The following is a 19,052-nucleotide window of genomic DNA, read 5'->3' on the forward strand; positions in this document are numbered from 1 at the left end:
CAGTCTGACCAAGTTTGAGCTACTTTTTAGATCCCAAATGAGCAAAGCTGGTAGAGACATGCCCCCAAAAGCTGTAATTGTAGCAAAAGGTGGTTCTACAAAGTACTGCCTCAGAGCTGCTGAATGCAAACCCTGTTGAAATTTTGATTTGCAAAACTAATAAAAGGTTCCATCATTTTCTTTCCTCTTAACTTTGTGTTGGTCCTAATAAAACACATTGAATTGTGTGGTTGTAACGCGACAAAATGTAACAAATTCAGATTCTCAAGAATCTGTTCTCGATTCTGATCAAGAACAGATTAATAAAGACCTAAACAAGAATGACAAACATTTCCAAGTGGTCACAAACGTAATGGTGACGCATTTCTGACATTATATCAGGTCTTACTGGGTAAATGGTCAAAAACATAGGTGGCGTAAAAAGACTTCCAAATAACACTATCTTTTAAAGTATAAAAAACAGCAGTTATCTCATCTGACAACACTGAGCCAAAACATCCTGTGGTTTAAAGGTGTGCAAACCGACGCATCGGGTACAGATGGCGCCTCAGCTGCAGCAACGCTACCGTCAAAGCAAGCTGGGACAACAAGCAGCCAAAAATCTCAAAACAACAGGAACCAAATATTTACTCTCAAGATGACATGTAATAAGGTATTATCGTGCTCACAGATCATCATGTGGCTGCTGTTGAGACTAAATATGACAGGAAGAAGGAAGAGGTGGCATAATATACCTCTGCCAGCACTGCAGCTCAAGATCTACCTCAACCGCATCATGCAACCTGAGCAAACAAGTGGAATATCATCATAAAGCATAATATGTTCATGTGTGTGTGTTCATAATATGTAAGCAGAAGCTTGTGGTTGGTATTTGTATTTTGTTTTTTGTCTAAACTTTACAAAATAATCAATGTGCCCCAAGATATTTTTGTTTCAAACTTGATTTTTGTGAAGAAGCAGGTTGAATATAATACGATTTTTGTGCTCTTTGAGTGAAAAAACATGGCTTTTCAAAATAAAATGCATCTTGCTGTGAATGATCTGAATATGAGTGTAAATCATACACATTTATTGTAACGTCACAAAACATTATGTTGGGCATATCAAACAACACAATTTTGAACAAAAATAAATGTCTATGTAAACTTAATTTGAAAACAAATGAATAAATGTGACTTTGAGCACCTAGATATATTTTACTCCTTCACCTTTTGTGCAATTCTAAGAAAAGCTGAGCTGTTCTTTCAACACTAATCAAAAATGACCTGAGGCACTTAAAGTCTTTGCTACATAGGAAACATGCAAAATGCAGCAGCACGAGGCACACTTTGTGGTTTGAGGTTTTCAGTCATGACATAGAACTAAGTCAGAGTTCAAGTGTGTCACTGGTACGGTGGTTGCACCATTGCGTCGGCTTCGATGAACCAAGATTGGTGAAAGCGGTGGCGAGAGGAAAAGTCAGTATTGTCCTCAGTCAGTTGCTTGGTTTGGAGGCCGATTCCGGAGAGAGACGGCGTCACCACCATCTCATCCCGGGGAGATCCTCTCTTCCTGGAAGATAGGAAAGTGAGAATTTAAAACTTGAAAAATGTTTTGAAGAAAGGAATAACTAAATTCACTGACATCTTAAGTGTGAATTAACATTCTCTGAAATACTGCTCCCTCTTACACTCTCTGTACAGATGTTTAAAATGCCACAAAATAAGCTGTTATTTAGAGACACGCTAAGCCCGAGACCTCAGTCTTTGCTGTGGTCCTCCCACAGTGAGGTTTTGAGATTTTTACCATCCTTCTCCCTGAGGGAGCTGGAAAATAAACTTGGGTCTCTTGTCAACCCTTGTTTGTCACAGCTCCGGTAGTTTTAACATTTTTTAATTAATGCTCTGACTGTAAATATGGGTAACTTTAAATAGTAGTTTGTGGTTACTTCTTTCAGTCCGTTAGGCAGCAATGAGCTGCCCTCTCATTGCAACAAAGAAGTCAGTTCTGGACATCCCTCTTCACCTATCTGGATACTTTGAACTCACTCACAGATATTCTTCTCCCAGTCTGTTTTGACCTCCCAAATTTTGTCCTTCCATGAGAGTTCCCCTCTATCTCTTTTTCTTCAAATAATCATTTGAAATAAACATTTGAAAGTCAACAGTAAAACCATACAATACCTGCACAGGTTGCCAAGAATTGACTTCAGCCACCTGAAAAAGCTGAACTGAGCTGCAATACCTGCAAATAAATCAAAGTAGGAATGGTTCAACTTTGCCTTGAGGGAAATAACTTTTTGGACCGCAGTTATAAGATTTTACTGAACTTCAAAGTGTTTCAGAAAACTGCAGTCACATCTCCGAGACGAGCAGATTTTTCATCATCCACCTGTGAGACAAATCTTGACACCGGAGCTTGAAAATGTGTGGAGTCAGTTAGCCAACACGTGTTGCACTGCACAGATACAGCTTTTGGAGAAATCCTAAGCCACAACAGCTGCAAAGCTGCTGTAGGGAGAGACTGCAAGGGAAGCCTAAAAACAGAGGCTGTTACTATAGATAAATATTAACTGAACATGGAGGAGCCATTTTAAATGCATCCAGTTTTCCCTCAAGTTAAGTATATGAGATTTGAACATTACAAAATGTTTTAATTTTAAGCAACATATCAATAACTGACCTTTTTATACTCATAAGTAAAATATACACATTAAAGGAAACAAAAGGACTCATTTGAAATCCCAATGGCTAAATCTGTCGACACCCTTAGTGAAAAACATTTTAAAAACAATTAACTTTAATTGCGATATCATAATTTCTGATTTTAGGCAAGTCTAAATGATGTACATTTGTTTGATATGGAAAAAAGAATCATATGGTTAAAAAATATCTTTCTGTATTCTTTGACTTAAATGTAATCAAGACATATTATTTTAATTTATACAGAGTTTATAGGAACTTCTAAAATATGACCTTCAGTTTCCCCGTTCAACGAAAAAGTGCTCTCAAATTAAAGACTGAAGTCTCGATAGATTTCTATACAAGATTACCACTGAAATAAAAATATTAATTTTGTTCAGGCTGGTTCCATGTCTTAACCAGTCATGCCACATACATACAGACTAGCGTCACAAAGTCACACACAGATAAATGAGCTTACAGACATTACCTGTAGGTAAACCAGGACTTGTTTTCCCAATGTAGAAGAAGAGCAGCAATGCAACCAGGATGTTGGCTAAAGCATAAGCCCACTGAATGATAAACATTATCAATATGGAACTCATTGCCTGCAAAAGAAAATGTTCAGATTAATCATTAATTGTAAAGTCATTTGAAAACAGATTATGAGAACAGGAAAACTGTAATTAGCTGCATGTGTTGATGTGTTTTACCCCAATGAGGGCAATCCAGTGGTTACATAACTTTGTGTAGAAGGCATCGCGCATGGGTTGAATTTCAAAGTGTTGCTGCTCTGGTTTTTCTTCATTACCTGAAAGATTAAAGGTCAGTACAAACAGGACAAGGTCACTTCTGTGTTAACACTTGGTCTCAGTGAATTACGCACCTGCATTGTAAAGATGGGTCTCTGCAGGTGAATCTTGCTGTGCGTCACCTGTCCTAGTGTGATATTTGATTTCAGGTTGATCTCCAGCCCTGAACTCCTCATCTCCACTTTGCCCTTTGTTCCCCTCCTCGAGTGGAGCTGAGCTCTGCTCCCCTCCGTTTTCATTTGAGAACATGTTGCTGTTCAGATCCAGACCAAAGCTGTGCATCAGTCTCTGCTTGGTGGCAGCCTTCCTACTCTGAGATCCGCTGCACAGATCCTGCCTCGGAGTCATCTTCTCTGGTTCAGGATCAAGTTTGGAGACAGGTGGGAATATCTGGTCCATATCCCTATTGAACTCCAACAGAGTCCCTTTTCCCTGCGGACTTTCGCCTCCGCTCCCATAGTTGGGGGGAGGGGATTCAATCAGAGGCCTGGAGCTTTGCTTGGTCGACCTGTGCCTGCTTCTGCTTCCTGAAATGATCTGTCTCTTCTGTTTCGATTGAAGCTGGAAGGTCATGGCCACACAAAAGTAGGAGTAGTCAACGAAGCTGTAGGTGAGCATGAAGTTGATGGTGACAATTGGTGCCAGCACATTGACCCGACCAATGAAAATGAATGCCAAAGTCAGCATGCTGGTTAGACAAATGGCCGCCACGGGGGTCCGGTTTGGGCCTTTCTGCCAACAGGACAAAAATTACACAGCATGGTTAGCAATGCTATACTCGACACCCAACCATTCCAAAATCTAGATTGGGTTACGTGGGTGTGTAAGTAGTAGTTTTAATAAAGCTACTGCTTAACTTTTCTACCCTGGACTATAGAACTTGGAGAATGAAACAGATTCTCTTATGAGCTGGTTAGCAAAAAACAAAGCAAACTAAAGGTGAACAAGCCAACTGATACAGACACACAAGCATTTCAGTATACATCAAGTGGCATCTGAAGATACTTGCTTTCTATCATTTTAATGTCAATAGCCATACATTTTTTGTTGCCGTTTTTATATATCTGGGTTTTAAGTTGAAGAAAACAAGTCTACAATGTTTAAGATTTTGTGACCCATTCTTGATTTTCTAAAGCAAGAAAAGGTGACATTTATCAATGCAAAACAAGTAATGACTAAAAGAAAATTGATAAAGGCAATACAAGTTTACTTCTAATGGAATGTGGCTTCAATACGACATGAATTTATACATAATGACATTCTTTTTATGTTTTAGGTTTTAAATAACAATCCTCTGATGGGTTATTTTTTTCCTCCTTTCAAGCTTATAATGGCAAATTTATAACTGAATTAAAACTTCATAGTTACAATCAATTATTGTTGACTCTATGCACTTTTGCTAAAGAAGCAATACATGGCTTTAATCTCAAATTACTTGGTTTTGCCTTTTTCCTTGGCCAACATGACAGCTTTGTAATCGAAGTGAAGCCTCCATTTTGTAGCAACAGTTCCATTAATATGCCCCAAATACATTTAAATAAACATAAAAATAACCAATTTATTGATGGCTATCTAAATATAGGTCTTACTTCCACTTTAACTTTCAAAGAAAATGCCACAGAGCTGCCTCCTTCTGCAGGTCTCAATCTGTCACCAATCTGTCACCAAACGGCAACCTCTTCAACTTCGTCTTGTTGCACAGTTACAGGAGGACTGCTATGCGCCTGGCGGGCCTCCAGAGCACACAGCAGAGCAGGGCCCTGCCCGTCGCCCTTCCTGCGTTTGTTCTGAGGCTTTGATTTGGGCCAAGATGTCTCAGGCCTAATTCCAGCCTGCTGAGAGAGGTCGAGCATTGCTGCCATACAGGGAAGCCTGGGGTCAAAGAGGTCACGTCGTCAACGTGACTGTCCACCAAGTGTGCAGCAGCAGCAGCATGTTGTAACGCTGCTCTGCTGAGGTCAGTTCACTCATTTCTACTGTATGGAGCCCAAACTATAATTAGGCAGCTCAGAAACAGTTTCCTGCCGAGTCTGAGCACCACACCCCCTATGCATGCAGACTACACACTTAACGGGTTACAATATGCCATTCGCTGCAGGTGACACAGTCAATCTGCATGTTGACAGATTCATTTCAATATATGTGAAGCTTCAATGATATTAACTTCCTGCACACGACTTGAACTTTAGTGATTTCATGCTTTTATTTATTCAGTAGACGACTACAACTAGAAATCAACCCATCATAGCCATTTTAATTGTCACCGTCTCTGTATAGTTCATTTTCGCAATGGCCCGCTACCTTCCAAGTTGAGTTCACAGTTCTTAATGAATTTTGCAACGAAGTTCATAATTTACTTCCAGTCGGGGTGAAGGCAATGTGTACATGAACACTCTGAGAAGTAATAAGACATTTTGGGCTTTTTGGTGTTAAATAAATAAGCTATGGCTACATGTTGAAATTTGAGATCTTGGAAATGGATCTACTTTCCTTTAAATCCTTACTTTCTGTGGCAGAATGACTGCACAATGCATCTTTCTTTAACAAAGAAAACAAGATTCGGCACCGTTTCTTGTTTATCATGAGATATACTGAAAGGGTGCTTGTCTTCAGACTGAACTGGAGCTTTAATCAAGATGAAAATTAGTTTTGGAGAACTGAAGAAGCATGTTGAATGAGAGGCGAGACATCCTAACAGAATGAGCCCATGTGTGTGTGTGTGTGTGTGTGTGTGTTTTTTTTGTTTTTTTTTTACCTTTGGATAAACCTTAAATCTTTTACATACACTTAAACATCAATTGTAGACTGAAGTAAAAGCTCCAACAGCACACAGCGATAATAAAATAATCTCAGGCTTTGTCATGCTGATTGAAGGTCATTCCCTCAACCTTCTAACCACCCACCCCTCTTGCTAGGAAGGTCAGCGAGGGGATGACCCTCTCTTCGGCGATGCACTGGAGGATCCTGGGTGCTCCATACAAGCCACCCATGCAGGAAGCCAGGGAGGAGATGTAAAGTCCCAGCAGAAAGAGGAAACCCACCAAGGAGACCTGGAGGAAGACGGAAAACAAACACAGGGTGAAAAGGATGAGGTGGGGTTGAGATCTCATGAAAGCTACGCCCAAGTCAGTTCCGCTGCAGTCGGCCCTTTGCAAAAACAATGAGCACTAATCACTGATGGAGAAGTCAAGGACTTCTGCGCTTGATTCAAGTAAAATAATTTTTTTTCCCAACTGAGAAGTTTACATATGTGTTCCCAGACAGTCATATTTTAAAATAAAAATGTTCACATGCTGTCATGCACAAAATTCTATGTATTTTCTGGGGATTTTGAGTGACAGACCACCACAAAATACCACTGGACAGTAAAAATGTGAGGAAAATGATTAATGGTTTTGAAACGGCTTCACCAATAACAATATACAAAGTGTGATGTGAATTTATATAACCTCCCTGAATCAATGATTTGTCGACCAAACTACTGCTGCAGATTTAGCTGCAAGTTATTTGTGAGCCTTCAAGGAGCAGAGGCTGAACAGTTTTATTTACACTGAGAATAAATTACACAAATGGAATGAAATTCAGAGAATGCTGTGCTAGTTTGTGAGTTAGCTGGGTGTCACAACTTCCATGGGTTCTTTGACGCCTCCAGTTGAGAGATACCAGTCAAAAACAAACAAACTAAAAAAAAAAAAATCACCGGCAATACAGAAAATGGTCAAATATGAATATTTTCCCCCATCATAGAATTGGAATAAGTTTTTCAAAAAACTCCAAGCATTTCTAAAGTACACACCGGAGGAGGCTGAACCAACCACAGCATATCAACAAAGTGAGCCATGGTGGGAAACCCCCTAACCATGCCTCCTCAGCTGGGAGGCCTGTGTTACATGGCTGGATGGAAACAGAGAGGAGTTTACCTTCTCTGCTATCAAGAAGTCATAGCGGAGAGCTTCTCTGGTGCAAATGGCCCCCAGGAGGAAGACAAAGACCAGATACAGGAACCACCTGCAGGTCACAGACAGTACACCACACCAAATTATAAACAACAGCTCCTCTCCCTATTAATACAAAAAGTCAGACAGAATAATGTCACTATATATCTGATAGGTTCGTGCCAGGAATGTAGGTTTGCTTGTTCTCTCCACTGAAACAGGAAAGATTTGACCTTTCACAAAAACACCACAGCAGGCAGGGAAAGTAACATCTGTGGTTTTGTAAATTTCCCTTGAGGACAACAATTGCCATCATCCTGTTAGATGTGCAAGCATGTCTTTATAAATTAGAACATCATTGAAAAACACATTTATTTTATTAATTCAACTTAAGATGTGCCTCTCACAGCTTCATTACACACACACACAATCATTTTCAAGTATTAGTTTCAGTTCATTTTGGATGTAGTAACAAGGTAGAATATTCCTGAGGAGCTAAGGAAGCCCAGGATGCTTTAATATGGACCTTCAGATAATCTAAAATGTTTCTCATCCTCCTCTAGATAGCACTATATGGATTCTCTGTGGAGTTTGGCTCAGGCAGGTTTACTGGCTAATTAAGCAAAGTGAGACCACCATTATTGGACAAGCAGATACTGGTACTTATAATCAATCAATCAATCAAATTTTATTTGTATAGCACATTTCAGCAGCAAGGCATTTCAAAGTGCTTTACATAATTAAAATAAAAACAGCATGTGACATTGAATAATAACAGCTTATAACAGTGATGGGAGGTATCAGGTCCTGCTGGAAAAGTGAAATCGTCATCTCCATGACGATTTCCCTAAGATTGTCAGCATAGGGAAGCATGAAGCACAAACATTTCCTGGTAGACGGCTGCTCTGACCTTTCACCTGATAAAGCACAGCGGACCAACACCAGCAGATGAGACGGCTGCCCAGAACATCACTGATTTTGAAGCTTCACGCAAAATTTCAATCAACTTGAATTCCACTCTTCCGCCAGGTTCTGACAGGCTTTACAAAATAAATGCAAAATCTACTTTCTTCTGAAATTAGGACTTTGTCTGTGGTCCAGAAATTATTTTACACAAACAACTCATCAGCTGAAGTTCATGGCTTGGAGGTTTTAGCTGCGTGGCATCTCTTAAAACACAAAACGTAGCCAAGTCAAAACATTTCTGCATTAAAACATTTGCTCATCTCATGTAATTTTGGATTCCCATAAGCTTTAAATCCCAATCATCAAAATGAACACAAACACCTGAAATATATCACTCTGTGTGTCATCAACATGAACTATATCATGCTTAAACGATATTCTAACTTGTGTGGATTCACCTGGACAGCTAAAGTATAAATCTACTGTGTTTTTGTGTGTCTTATTTTTTCGGGAGGGTGAACTCAGCTGCTGCCGTACGAAGTAAAAACAGCTGCTAGGGTTCCCACGGGGATGTTGTGCTCTGGCCGCTGCAGGTCTGAACTCATGTTGAATCCTGCCATGACCCCTAAGCATGAACACACACAAACGGTCACCAAAAAAAAACATGCAAAATGTTAGAGTCATGGAGTGTGTAGCTAAAAAACAAACAAACAGGGAGTGGAGTTGTTGACATACTTTGTGTGATTAATGAATCTTGTTATCTAACGGGAGGCAGGAAGGGTGGGAGAGCACGCACCTGTAGCAGCAGGGAAGAAGACCCCAAATACTGTGAAGAAGTTTTCTCCAGGGCTATAATCTGGTATGATGTTACTACTGAGAAGCTTGGCTGAGTAACCCACGAAGCCATGCTCTGAAAGAAATAAAATATGCTTGAAAGCATTCCCTGGTTTTCAAATGTATTTATTAAGACCGAGAACCATGTGCATACTTCATCAGGATAAAAAAAATGTATCTTGAGTGGTGGGAGGAGAACAATAATGAGTTTGAGGTGTCTCAAGATTGAAGTCCAATAGAGAGTCTGTGGGTTATGCTGCAAAAATATGTCAGATTTCATAGAGGCCCACCCTGCAGCTTACAGGACTCAAAGGATCTGCTGCTTACAGATTGGTGCCAGATACCACAGCACATCTTCAGGGGTCTAGTGAACCCCAGTGGAAAGGCTGTTTTGGTTACAGACAAGAGGGAGCAAATATACAAACACATTTTAGTCACATTTCCCCCAAAGCCTAACCTATTAGTTTGGAAGTCAGTTTGGGAATAAATGAGTAACCAAGACCCAAAGGAAGATCTGAAAAGACTGCAAAAATGTTTCTCAGATCTGGCCTATAATGAAACGTATGCTTTTTGGAAATCAATTTCAAGTGCTCCAGACTTTCATATTCCACAACAGAGTTTTAAAAGTATTTTTATGTGTTTTTTATTTCTACAATGTGCCCTTAGAAATCATGCTCATTAACAAAATTTTGAATATATCGACTTATGCAACATTATAAATGATTTATCTGGGGGACCAAAACTACCCAACCAAACCTGTGTCAAAAAATGAATCCCCAAACATGTTAAAGAATATCTGTGACGACTACGCACATTTATTTATTTATTTTTTCAAAAATCTGAGTTTAGTCACACTAGTAAAAACAAGGCTCGACTAAATCATCCCACTTTGACTGAATTAAAATCATTCTACAAAGAAGAGTGGGCCAAAGTTTCCCCACAGCTTTATATGAAACCTATTACCAATTATTGCCAATGCTTGATGCCAATTAATATGTTTAGGGACGATTTGTTTTCCACATAGGGTCGGATGGGTTTGGACAGCCTTTTTACCTTAAAACAACAAATTATTTAAAACGTGCTTACTAAAATTATCTTTGAAACATTGAAAAGGTGACAAAAAGACTAAGACATATTTAGGAAAGCCAACTCCTTCACAAAATGGTAAATTGATGAGGAAAAGTGTTTAACTTGGGAAATGTATGCATCTCATGTTACGTATCCTAAGTTAGGATTAGGACTAAAATAGACAAACCATATTTACTTTACTGCTCTATTTACTTTCCTTCATTAAACAAATACAGTATATGTAAACATATAAATGTTACCATCTCTTTGATGAATATCGTATTCGATGTTGCAAAAAGAAAGGTTCATCATATCGAATAGATGACTTCAAAGATTTTGCTTTGCAACTGCACAGTCTGCATAGTTCCATAAAACACAGACACCATTTGGTCTAATGTGAGTGAATGGATCAGGAGTGGTCAAAACAAATGGCAACAGCAGGTAGTGCAGCCCTTTCCAGGCAGAGTGGGTCAGTTCAGTCTGGACTGGTCTGTCAAAGGAGTGACTGAAGGTCATTCTGCGCTGGTGGGGGCCCGCTAAAAACCCAACAGCCTGGAGAACCTGCCTGCATTACAACACCGGACATTTCCCCCCCCCTTTGGTTATATTGCGATGGGAAAGAATGTGTTCTCTCAGATTAATGACATGTTTATCCTAAAGGAAGTCGCCACCCTTTTCAGAAGCTTAGCAGCTTCCAAGTTTTGGAAAAAGAATAAAAGTTAGCGAGAGAGGGAGTGGGCGTGCTTTTTTCTCCTTTTTTCTTTAGGAAATACCTTTGTTTTAGGGACTCGTGATCCCGATGAGATGTATTTAAACTCTTGCTCACTCTGTGCCCCACTGAGATCACCATGTCTAAACAATCAGGACCTAACAAATCCACTGTGTCTGTGTCCACAACAAGAGCTCCCCACCCATATTACAACATCCTACCGCAACATCCAAGAGAGTCTGACGGCGCCTGCTCTGACTACTGAACTCTGTTTGAAAGGGTGTTCACATGTTCAAATTCTATCACCTAAAACTTGGAAAGTTCATGCACAGTGCCAGGCGAGGTGTCTGTTGGAAAACTTGCTTCGTTTTATTTAACTTTAAAGGATATCGTAGGAAAATTAAGAATCGCAACAGCTTGCAGAAAATGACAACTCAAAATTCAGAGACTTGGGCAATTAAAATGTTACTTCAAATCAATAAAAAAAAGGATATTTAAGACAGAAATGTCAGTCTTCCGAAAAGTGTGTCCATTTCCAAGCATTCAATACTAGGTTGGGCTTCCTTTTGCAGGAACTGCAGCATCAAAGAAGGTCAATCAAGCTATGACATCACGACTTTCTAATATTTATCCTTTCCAAATGTTAAAATTTTCTTCAAGACTTAATTTAGGGTTTTTATTGTCCATCATTCATGATCATCAAAATTGCAAGAAAGGAAAGCTTGATATCTTTCACTTCATCTGTTACAAATCACTTTCTGAAAAAAGGAACAGATACTTTTTCACAATATTGATTTTTTTTTAGATAAACCTGAGTTTTATACTGCCTAGAAAAAAACTTGACATAGATAACAGATGGGTAAAGAGAGACAGCGCCTTTGTTTTTTTATATTTTAAGTTATCAGCCATATTTTGATGTCAAATCTGATAAGTTCCACTTTTTCTGTAACAAGCATATGTGTGGGGTTCTTCACCGAGCGCAGCATTCCTCTGATGCACACTGGAATGCGTAGTCGGATTACATGAGCATCCGAGGCCTCTCCCTCTGCTGAACTGACCTCCTACTCTCCCACCCCAACAAGTATGGACTGCGCTGAGCACACAGTAGGCTGTGATTTTACCAAGGTGGAGCAGATCCCAGAGGGGCGACTGAAAACTATATATTACAGTTTGGACCACAAAACAATAATGGGGGGGAAAAAAATAAAAAATAAATGTGGTGGTCCCTGGAGTGAGAAGACCCTTTAGATCTCTGTGCTGTCCATCTCCGTTTCTCATCTTCCAAAAATGTGGGTGAGTCTGGTTAACACCCTAAACCCCAGACCCAAGGAGCCCATTACGGCTTCCTGCTCTGTAGGGAGAAAAGGCTTCAACTGGGACAGGGTGAGGCGTGCTGAGCTGTAATTCATCTCTGGATCACAGTCAGAGGAGTTTGTGGTTGAGAAGATTGGTCACAGAGACAATACACTGGCAGCTTTATTGACTAAATTCTAGTAATTTACTGCACTTGAAGAGGGAAATGGATTCCCCCACAATCTTGTGTATGACAAAATAATTATAAGCCCACACAGTTCAGAGAGGTTGCATATTCAACTCCACCTGTTTGGTCTGACTTTGCAAATGACAAAGTATTGATGCAGTGTAATAAACAACAGCATTAAATTTGGTTTCTATCAGATAGTGAAAATATAAAGAGTCAAACATTTTCCTAGCTTGAAAAATACATTCAATCAATACTCTAGATCCAACTGAGACAGCCAACAGTTTAGTATTTGTTCCTATTTAGCACATCTTTGTAAAGGAAAAGAAAACTTATTCATGGTTTTAAACTTTCTTGCCAATAAATCACTAAAATTAAAGAATGTGGCATGTTTTTCTTTTAAGCCTCCTTCCAATACAACTAAATTCCCTGAGAAGTAAACCAGTTAATACATAGAACCAAACCTGACATGCCACCTTGACCAAATTATGACCACTGGGGAAACTAGGCGGTGGCAGCAATATGACAGGAAAATTGTGCAGACGTGATGACAAAAACTGCAAAAAAAAAAAAAACAAACAAAAAAAACTGAGCAAAGATTCACACAGTATGGCAAGTCAAGAACAGCAGCGCTTGAAGCAGGGAAAATCTGAAGGAAAAATTAAGAGACTGCAAAAGACTTGAATCCTTAAATATGCAACCAGAGTTACGGTGAAATGGTTAGATCCAAGCATACTGATGTGTGAGAGAATGCTGTTGTCGGAGCCCTGATCTAAGTCCAACATTGTAACTGTAGCAAGAATTAAACTTTGTTAAACATAGACACTCGTGAGATACTCTAACTGAGCTGAGCAATTTGCAAAGAGCTTCAGAGAAATAGTTCAGGTTCAAAATGTGCGACGCTAGAATAGATATCCCAAAAGATCCGTCCCATTTATCTGCAATAAATGGCATCAAATACGAAATGCATGTCACAGTTTTTATTTTTTGTTGTTGTTACTAAAAACATTTTAGAAACCATGTTTTATTCTATTTCCACTTCACAATTATGTGCTTCTTTGTGTTGGTCTGTAATTTATTCTGCCCATAAAATAGTGAAGTGTGGCAAAATGCTTAAGGGGTTGGAATACTTTTGCAAACCACCAAGTTCTTTATATCATGTCAGAAGCTGAAAATACTAAGAAGCTACATTTAGTTTAATTTAAATGTAGCTTAAATGGAAATATTTCACATTTTAATTTAATTAAAATGTGAAATATTTGCTTAGCACAACATTTGGTTTGCATAACCTGTCTCCTGTTATAGTGGCAGCCTATGAAGTTTTTTTTTTTTTTTTCCCTGTAACTGCCTTAACGGGAGAACTTGCCAAGCGGACATGTTATCAAACCATGACCACATCATTTCGCCGGTGGCTCCCACTTCCTCTAGGATGTGCTCCAGCGTTCACTGAGTTTAAACTAATCTGGGCCGTTTCACTTTGTTAGGGGACCTGTTGGTCCTCTGCCAATAATGAAATCATCATCACTGCACACCAAAGCAGCATTTTTAATTGGAACAACCTGGAGTAGGAGTAGTGGCTGGTTCTCCCACGGTTCTTCACAGCTGCAATGTGGTCTCTGCTAATCGTGTTATAAAACAAACGAAAGGGTCAAGAGGTCACCAATAGCAGACTTAGGTTTAATGGGATAATAAAAAGGAGTTTTGCACGGACTGACATCTACTGACTATGCAGTGTCATAAATTCATGTTTAGGTGGGAGGGGGAGTGTTCTTCAGTTACTGTTTTGAATTTTGGAGCAGTTTTCTCTTCCCACTGCAAAGGAAGTTGATAACCACTGAGAACAGGAAATGTAGGGTAGGACTTCCTGCAGGCCAACAAAAGGAAACAATCTAGTCAACCAAAGAAAACTCCTAACATCAGAGTCTCAACATAACTAAAAAATAAAGAAATAAAATAAGACAACTTTACATTGATCTTGACAGAAGCGGGACAAGAGTTTATAAATAAATTAAAAAAAAATTTCAATGGGACATGATCAACTGCAAAAAATAACATTGGAGCACCACCTACTGGCCTGAAAACGCCATAAAATAAAGACTTGCATTGAAAAACTGAATGAAACAAATGTTTCTATCAATTGGGGGGTGTTCTCCTACAAGGTAAATAATAAAAATAAAAAAACTAACTAACTTAATTTAAGCTAACTTAAATTAGTTGAAGTTTTAACAACCACTAACAATTCACCAGATTGATGTCTACGATTGATGACATCTATTTAATTGAATGCGTCTGTTCCTACAGCGTGTAAAATTTTAAAAGCCGAATGAGATTGAAATTTGTTTAATCTAGAAAATGTTCTGAAAAACGGCACATTTCACAGAAAGTGTTTTTTGGCTTTGTATTCTGTTTGTTTTATATATTTACAGCCATCAACGTGGATGAGTTGATTCTCATCAGTTACTTCAATCACATAGTAAAAGAAACAAGCAGAAAGTCAAAGATATTACAGCAGCAGAGGGTAACAGAGAAACTCAAAGAAATTCATATTTGTAAAGTGGAATGGAAAGAATAAATGCTATTTTTTATTTTACTTGTATGCAAAAAGAAGCAAAATCACAGAATGGATTCTGACAAGAGATTCTGAGTTGCTTCACAACTGGTCTAGGAATAAACCCTTCAAACACATAAATGTGCTTAGGTCTAATGAATTTCATCGCATCTCTCGCTGAATGTTTAGTAATCATCCTGCTGGAAGATGAACCTTTAAGACTTTTGCCATCATAGTTAAGTATTTCCTCCAGGATTTTCCTGCATTTTTGCATCCCCTCTGGCCAGCTGCCCTTTCATTTTAAAAAGAAGCACTTTTTTTTTTTTTTTTAACAGTCACAACCACTGAGCCGTACCTGGATCGAGGTGTGTGTAGGTGCCAATAACAAAGTCCAGAGTGGAGATTGCCAACACAGCCAGCAGCAGCAGCTGCAGTCTGACGATCCACTTCACACCTGCCAGGTTGATCCCTAGCAACGCTAGGAGGACAGCTGCCGACATGCAGCGCACCACCCACTGACTCTGCAGACCCAGAAGCTCTGCCACGGACTCAGAGAAGCCCGTGAGGTACATGGCGCCGGCGACACACTGCGGAGAAGAAAGGCGGCGGGAGAGCAGTCACCCTGAAGAATCTTCGAGTTGCATTAAAGGAGGGAGTGCAGTTTGAACTCACCTGTCCAAAGACGTAGAGGAGGCCAACTGTACCCCCGATTCGGCCTCCCAACACGTTGGAGATCATGGAGTAGACTCCTCCGCTCCCAACCCCACAGTGCTCGCCCACTCCGATCCCTGACATTACTGTCACTAAGGCAACCAAAACCACCACGGAGACGAGGAGCAACCCCAGCAGCACGCCAGTGTTACCCTGATGATGTAGTTAGACATTACAACATACTGTATAGCATGCATGTCATTTTGAACTAAATGACATGCACGTTGAAAATGTTATATTCAATGGGTTTTTTTTTCCTTTCAATTTTCAACATTGTTTGTTTGCAAAGTTACATCGAATTTAGCAATAATTGATTGTTTGCAAATTGCATGTTGGAATTTGTCAGCAGAAATGCAACTGGCATTAGAATGAAAGAAAAAGTCCATTCAGTATTTCTCTATTCCTTAGCTAGATATTATATCTCTGCAGCTCTTATAGAAAAACTGCAAGCAGGACATGGTGAGCAGGTGTTGAGCCGTCAGTCATGCTTAGCAACAAAGTTTCCCCTTGACACATAAACATCCGTATCATTTCTGTCTGATAAGATGCATGTCATTCTCAATGAGAAACATCGTCTTCTGGCTAGAAAACTACATCTGAGCTGTCAGACAAGATCAACAAGCATGTAAGTGTCTTTGCGGCTGCATCTAATCGCCAAATAAATGCAAACAGTAATATTTGCATTGTCAACTGTAACATCTCTTGGCAAGTGGCAAATATTGTTACAAAACACTTCCTTGCCAGCCAGCTGCTTTTAAACATGCTGAGATAGTTTAATCAAAATATTCATAGAAGGCAGTCAACGTATAGGACACACACAGTCCTATATGTTGACTGCCTTCTATGTTTAAGGACTTGTAAAGGATTGTTTTGTAATCAGCATTAGTTTACGCTGATTTAAAGCTCATGATGTAGTGATTTTTTAAAAAGGTGTTTCATTCATTTCTGTTAAAATGTTCACTCAAGGTCCTAATAAATCCAGTTGAACACAGCATTCTCTTGCTTGGAGTGTTTTGTTGGTCTAAAGGTCTTGTGCATCTCTGGATATACTCAGGAATACTTCTCTTCATTAGTACCCATTTTTTGTGATGTACCCCAAGGGTCTATTTTTGGTCCTACTCTGTTGGAAAAGTGGGTATGATGTAAAATTCACTTTTTTGAGCCTTATATCATGATATAATGCTGTTCCCTCATCAAAACCAGACCTGGACAAATGCAGGGATGCTTTCGTCACCTCAAGGTTGGATTACTGCAATTCCCTTTACTTTGGCCTTGAACAATTGCAATTGTTCTTCAAATGACTGACGCTTTTTTTCTTGCTTTCAACTACCTTACAATTCCCTTCGGTCAACATTGTTTTTTTAAAACTGCTGTAGAAATACGGGTTTCATCTTGATATGCTGCAGCCGTTGCACACTTACCACCAGGTATCCGGTGCGCAGAAACAGAACTACCCCAAAGATATTGATCATGCAGGTGGTGAAAACGCCATCCCAAGTCCCAAAAAGCACCGGCTCCCACACAAACAGCTTGATCCTCCACCACGGCTGGCTAGGCTGGTGGAAACGCTGCACATTGAAGACAGTTAAGTTTTGACGGTTTGGAGATGTCTATCTCCCAAAGCATTTGATTTGAAAACTGACCCCCTCTTCTGGTTTTCAGATTTTAACTGAAATCCATCCGTGAAACTACAAACAGCAAACTTTACTGTAATGCCTAGCAAAACTTTAACACCACTTGAACTTGTTCACAATTTTGAATGTTAAAACAACAAAACTTCAATGCATCTTGTTCTGATCTCTGTGACAGACCAACACAAAACTGTAGCGACAATGTACGTCAAATTTTATTTTGTAAAAAAGGTATGGCATGGATTTGTAGCCAGTATAACTGCAAACCTATTGAGAAGAGGCTGTAGGTATACAGGTTTGCCAACGAAAGCAGTCAAGAAGCCCATAATAACTATATCATGAAGTTCAATGGGTATTCTTGTTCTTAAAATATTGAGCTGATAAAAAAAAATATATAATACCTGTGCGTCTTCATGAAACAGATCGTGAACATGTGTGTTTGTGTTAGTGTCAGCAGATCCCTCCTTCAGCAGCTTGGTCCCATCGCCCTCCGGGCCCCAGGTGTGCACATGCCAACGCACTGGCAGGGTCTCCATTGCCACCTGAAAAGGTCCTTGACTGACATGAAACGTAGGCCTTGTGTTTTTCGCTTGTTTTCTTGTCTCATCCAAACATATGCATATCTGAAGCCAGTCTGCGTGGAAGCTGACAGGAGGCAACCGGCACCGCCGCCTTTCCCTGTAAAACAGCAACAGGTGCAGCAGGAGGTCACCCGGATACAGCTGGGTGTGCTCTGACGCCGCGGCGCCAACATTCGACAGTCACGGTTTTTACCTGAAACTCAGCGAAGACCAACAGTTTTTTTTTGTTTTTTTTGTTACAGTAGTTTCGCCTTCCGAAAATTTACTGAGCTTTAAATTGAAGCTTTAACATTATGATACAGGTAAAAATGACAATGTTCCCACAAAAGCTTACATTTCAAATAATTGCATAAGCAACAAATGCGAAAAGTAAAACCCTAATCGGGTTCGTATTTGTTTAGCTTGAGTGTTAGACGTAAACTTTAACCTAATTTTGTAGGTTTTTTTTTAAATATATATTTTAAAATCTCTTGTAAATTCCTCATTGTGTTCAATATAGCTATTACCTTTCACATTTCCATTCGTTTACTCGGAAAAAAAAAAAAGGGAAAAGATCCAAATTAAAATCCTGAACGATAAATCCAGCCAGCAGAGTGGGGACGTGTGAAAACGTCAGCAGGTGAACTATCTTCATGCCTCTGCTTACCTTTCCAGGGTGTGTTGGAAGCTTCTAGGATCCTGTGTTAGTCTTGGCAAGAAGCCCAGATGTACAAGGTTGATTAATGATTGAAGCTCGAAAAACCCAAACATTTCATTTTTTTTAAAGGTGTCAGTCGTGTATTCTCAAAGAAATGTGTGACAGCAAAATTAAGCTTGGATTTATAAATGTGCTAAATACATTTCTTAAAAAGCAAACTATTTGGCGACTGAGAATGCATTATTCTCACATGTAGCTCAAAGGTTTACATGCAGCCATAGAATAAAAATAAGACATCGGCATCAGTCCAATTTTATAAAAAAATAAAAAACGGTGCTTACTTACTTTCATATACTAAAATATTTTTTATCAGTTGCTTTGTGATGTCAACTTTTTTGTAGGTTATTCAAGTTAAACATTAAACAACTAAAGAGCAAAACAAAATACTGTTCTCATTTATTTCAGCTGATATCTAAAGTGACTTTGGGTTTACAGAGAAGTAATTTTTGTATGTGGCATAAATCAAGCCAGCAACCAAAT

The 19,052-nt window shown here is 39.3% G+C and overlaps 1 protein-coding gene across 2 annotated transcripts; it reads right to left on the reverse strand.

The window, feature by feature from the left end:
* Positions 1–1,033: 1,033 nt before the first annotated feature.
* Positions 1,034–18,657, reverse strand: slc12a8 (solute carrier family 12 member 8). 2 transcript variants are annotated; one of them, XM_007557115.2, is made up of 14 exons: positions 18,522–18,657; positions 17,696–17,972; positions 17,085–17,231; positions 15,625–15,816; positions 15,308–15,539; positions 9,110–9,223; positions 8,851–8,938; positions 7,393–7,480; positions 6,376–6,522; positions 3,547–4,204; positions 3,374–3,471; positions 3,151–3,268; positions 2,163–2,223; positions 1,034–1,551 (listed from the first exon to the last, which is right to left on the reverse strand). In XM_007557115.2, the coding sequence occupies exons 1-14, from the start codon at positions 18,623–18,625 to the stop codon at positions 1,383–1,385; spliced, it is 2,493 nt and encodes an 830-aa protein (XP_007557177.1). In that variant the 5' UTR covers positions 18,626–18,657; the 3' UTR covers positions 1,034–1,382. The 2 variants fall into 2 exon arrangements, with proteins under 2 accessions (XP_007557177.1, XP_007557176.1); XM_007557114.1 differs by lacking the exon at positions 18,522–18,657 and adding an exon at positions 18,382–18,515.
* Positions 18,658–19,052: the final 395 nt, after the last annotated feature.

Source organism: Poecilia formosa, unplaced genomic scaffold (assembly GCF_000485575.1).
Source record: "Poecilia formosa unplaced genomic scaffold, Poecilia_formosa-5.1.2 Scaffold84, whole genome shotgun sequence".
Lineage (NCBI taxonomy): Eukaryota > Metazoa > Chordata > Actinopteri > Cyprinodontiformes > Poeciliidae > Poecilia > Poecilia formosa.